The 3,222-nt window shown below is 35.8% G+C and overlaps 1 protein-coding gene across 2 annotated transcripts in view; it reads right to left on the bottom strand.

Moving 5' to 3' along the window:
• Window positions 1-1,031: 1,031 nt before the first annotated feature.
• The window catches only part of HTR2A (5-hydroxytryptamine (serotonin) receptor 2A, G protein-coupled), a 75,411-nt gene continuing 73,220 nt past the window's right edge, over window positions 1,032-3,222 (bottom strand). Inside the window, exon 3 of one of the 2 annotated variants that reach the window (XM_012643830.1) lies at window positions 1,032-3,011. In XM_012643830.1, coding sequence (XP_012499284.1) covers window positions 2,209-3,011 — 803 coding nt within the window. In that variant the 3' untranslated portion in view covers window positions 1,032-2,208. The remainder of the gene's footprint in view (window positions 3,012-3,222) is intronic. The other variant, XM_012643831.1, reaches the window with a different exon arrangement.

The following is a 3,222-nucleotide window of genomic DNA, read 5'->3' as shown; positions in this document are numbered from 1 at the left end:
TCCATATAAATATATAAATATTGAATAAAGTGCATGGGAACATGTCTGTACATATATACAGATACACATTTGTCTATACAGTATACATTTGAATAATTATGGAAGAAAAAAACACATACACATTTGTAATATATATGTAGTCAAAAGACATCTGTCAGGCAGTATTAATTTCCGTTCTGATCAAGATTGAGTATAAGGGGGCAGAACCTGTAATCTCTAATATATAATGAAATGTGCAGAGTTATAAACTAAGTCAAAATACATTAGAGCAGAGACTTTTTAACATGTATATTTTCTTCAGTTAATATGGTATAATCATTAAAGAGTAGTTCAGTTCAAACGCAGCCTTGGTACTAGTGGCATATTATAAATTCTAGCTTTGAAATGGTGAACCATCTTTCAATGTATCTATAAAGACATAATTAGGATTTTCTGCATTTCCCAACACTTTTCCAAATTACACAACGGCACTTCTCACATCCTTTAGTTTTCAAATCTGTAGTTTCTTCCAAAGGCTTAGGGCAAAAACGATTTCTCATTTAATAGAAATGCTTCGGTATTGTAATCATATATTTAACATCTATTCCAGTAACTATGTGTAATTTAACCTTCAGTATTACAATGTCAAGGTGGATTAACTACTGCTAATCTCTTTCTTCAGCAACTGTTTCTACAAAATATTATCTGCTTTTTTTAAAATTAGGGAGTCCAGTGTCAGTGAGTAGTACCAAAATGAATGCGTTTTTAGAGAAATGGAACAAAAATTTTGCTCAAAACTTTGGTAGTCATTAATTGGGTCCAGATCAAGGGGCATATTTCAAAATTCATTGCAATGTTTGACCTCAAGTGATTTTTTTCCCCTCGTTCCTTTGTTTGGTTGGCATTCACTGGTAACCAGTCAGGAAGACATACTGAGAAAACGACTCTCAGAGTTGGAACAAACCTGTTTCTGAACCAGGTAAGAATGAAATAAATTGAACTGATTCTCAAAATAAGTCTGTTTATATTTTTTGACAAGACCATTTCTGTTTAGTCATTTTCTTCAGAGGCAAGGATCTTGTTTTAAGTGTTTTCATACCCCTCATACCTAGAAAATTGCTTCACACTTAAGTGTACACTCAATAGATGATTGTGGAACCAAGCTGAACAGTTTTAATAAATAATATAGGTTGATTGATCTGAAAGCATCAATTTACATGATGGTGTCAATAGGAAAGACACTTGCTTTTTACAGAGAGGTCCTGAGGCTCTATTACCGTCAATAGCCAGAAACCTGAGTTCATCCTGAATCCTGACAGCTACATCAACATACATTGTTTACTGCTCAGAGGAACGCATGCATGATGCAGTCATTTCACAGAGAGTTACCAAATACCTCTATGGTATTCTTTTAGAGAAGCATGTACTTGGTAATGTTAAATTATTATCCTTTTGATAGGTTACCTAGAAGAACAAATATTAAACAAGACCACACTGGAAATTCAGAGTAAAACACGAGAAGTAGAAGAGAAAGCAGCAATAGTTATTCAATAACATTTAAAATCTTTTTCACTTCTGAGAATTAACTTGAAACACAGCAAAGGCCAGCAACCTTGTGAATATTTCAAAATGACATCTATGGAAAAGCAGCAATAAAAAATATTGTCAAGTATTTCATTTAATTATCTTAGCAATACAGATTTTATAGCACTGTCCTTAGTGTCTTCTTTTTCCTTTCAAAATATATATCATGGTATGTTTTAAAGAGAATTCTTTATTTTAAAGCCCACTACATTCAACATTTTTTTTTACTATTTATAGCTATTTTTATGTACAGCAATAGGTAACCAACTCAATCCCATGCCGTCAACTAGCAACACAGTAGCAAGCCAAAGTTTCCATTTGAAAATAGAAATCAATTGAGATTTATTTAGGGCCTCATAATTATGCAATAAAAGCTAATCATTTTAAAGACATATCATTTACAATGTTAAAAATAATTATCATAAAGCTCACAGCTGAAATGCTGGCAGAACATTTTCGAAGTGCACATTTTGTGGCATTTAACCCTGCTTTTCATTGACAGAATAAAATGAGGCATATAGACATTATTGTTGGTTCCACTAGACCGGCCTAATTTTTTCCAGTCTCTTTATTTTAGTTTATTTTTTCCAGATAGGTGAAAACTCACTCTGTGTGCCCTCCACAGTTGCCATAGTAACTAGCCTATCACACACAGCTAACCTTTTCATTCACTGTGTTGATATTGTCTGTCGAGGCATCTTCTGCATGTTGCTTTCCTAGAGCAACCATAGAGCAGTCATTATCTGCGGTCTTGGCATCTTTCTTTGAATTCTTTTTTTGCCCCATTTGGAGTTGACTAGACTTGTAGGCCAAAGCCGGTATAGTGTTCACTAAAATTAACTGTAATGGTTTTTTGTTTTCCTTGTACTGACACTGAATATACCGTGAAAAGGCCGACCTATAGGTCTTATTGAACAGTGTGTAGACTAGTGGGTTGACCGCTGAGGAGAGGTAACCGATCCAAACGAACACATTAAGCAAGGCTCCGATGACATCCTCGTTGCAGGACTCTTTGCAGATGACGGCCATTATGTTCGTGATGAAGAAGGGACACCACATCACCACAAACAGGAAGAAGACGATGCCCAGCACCTTGCATGCTTTTTGCTCGTTGCTGATGGACTGCATAGTCCTCCTGCCTGCGTAGGACCCTGGCTCCCTGTGGATTGACCTCTGGAAGAGCTTTTCCGAAGACAGGGAACTCTGAGGGAGGAAGCTGAAAGAAGCTAATTTGGCCCGTGTGCCAACATCACTCACACACAAAGTAGCTTCTTTCTGGAGTGACTTGATAGTTAGAAAGTAGGTGATCACCATGATGGTTAAGGGAATGAAAAATGACACGAAAGAGCCAATCAGGACAAAGTTGTCATCGGCGAGTAAGCAACTCCCCTCCTTAAAGACCTTGGAATCATCCTGTAGCCCAAAGACTGGTATTGGCATGGAGATACCTGGAGTTGGACAGAAAATGAAACATGATTATGCAGGAATTGAGTACACAAAGTCAAGAACACAATGGTGGCTGTTTAAAGAATTTTGTATCAACATTGTTTAAAGGCTTGACATACTTTCATTGATAATTTAAAATTCCTTAGAACTTACTTATCTATTTTATAAGTATATTTCATACAGTTCCTTATACCTTATGTTGCCCAATATAGA

The sequence above is a fragment of the Propithecus coquereli genome, unplaced genomic scaffold, assembly GCF_000956105.1.
Source record: "Propithecus coquereli isolate 6110/MARCELLA unplaced genomic scaffold, Pcoq_1.0 Scaffold201, whole genome shotgun sequence".
Taxonomy (NCBI): Eukaryota; Metazoa; Chordata; class Mammalia; order Primates; family Indriidae; genus Propithecus; species Propithecus coquereli.
The sequence above is the reverse complement of the archived record's forward strand: the minus strand, read 5'-3'. Positions and strand labels throughout refer to the sequence as shown.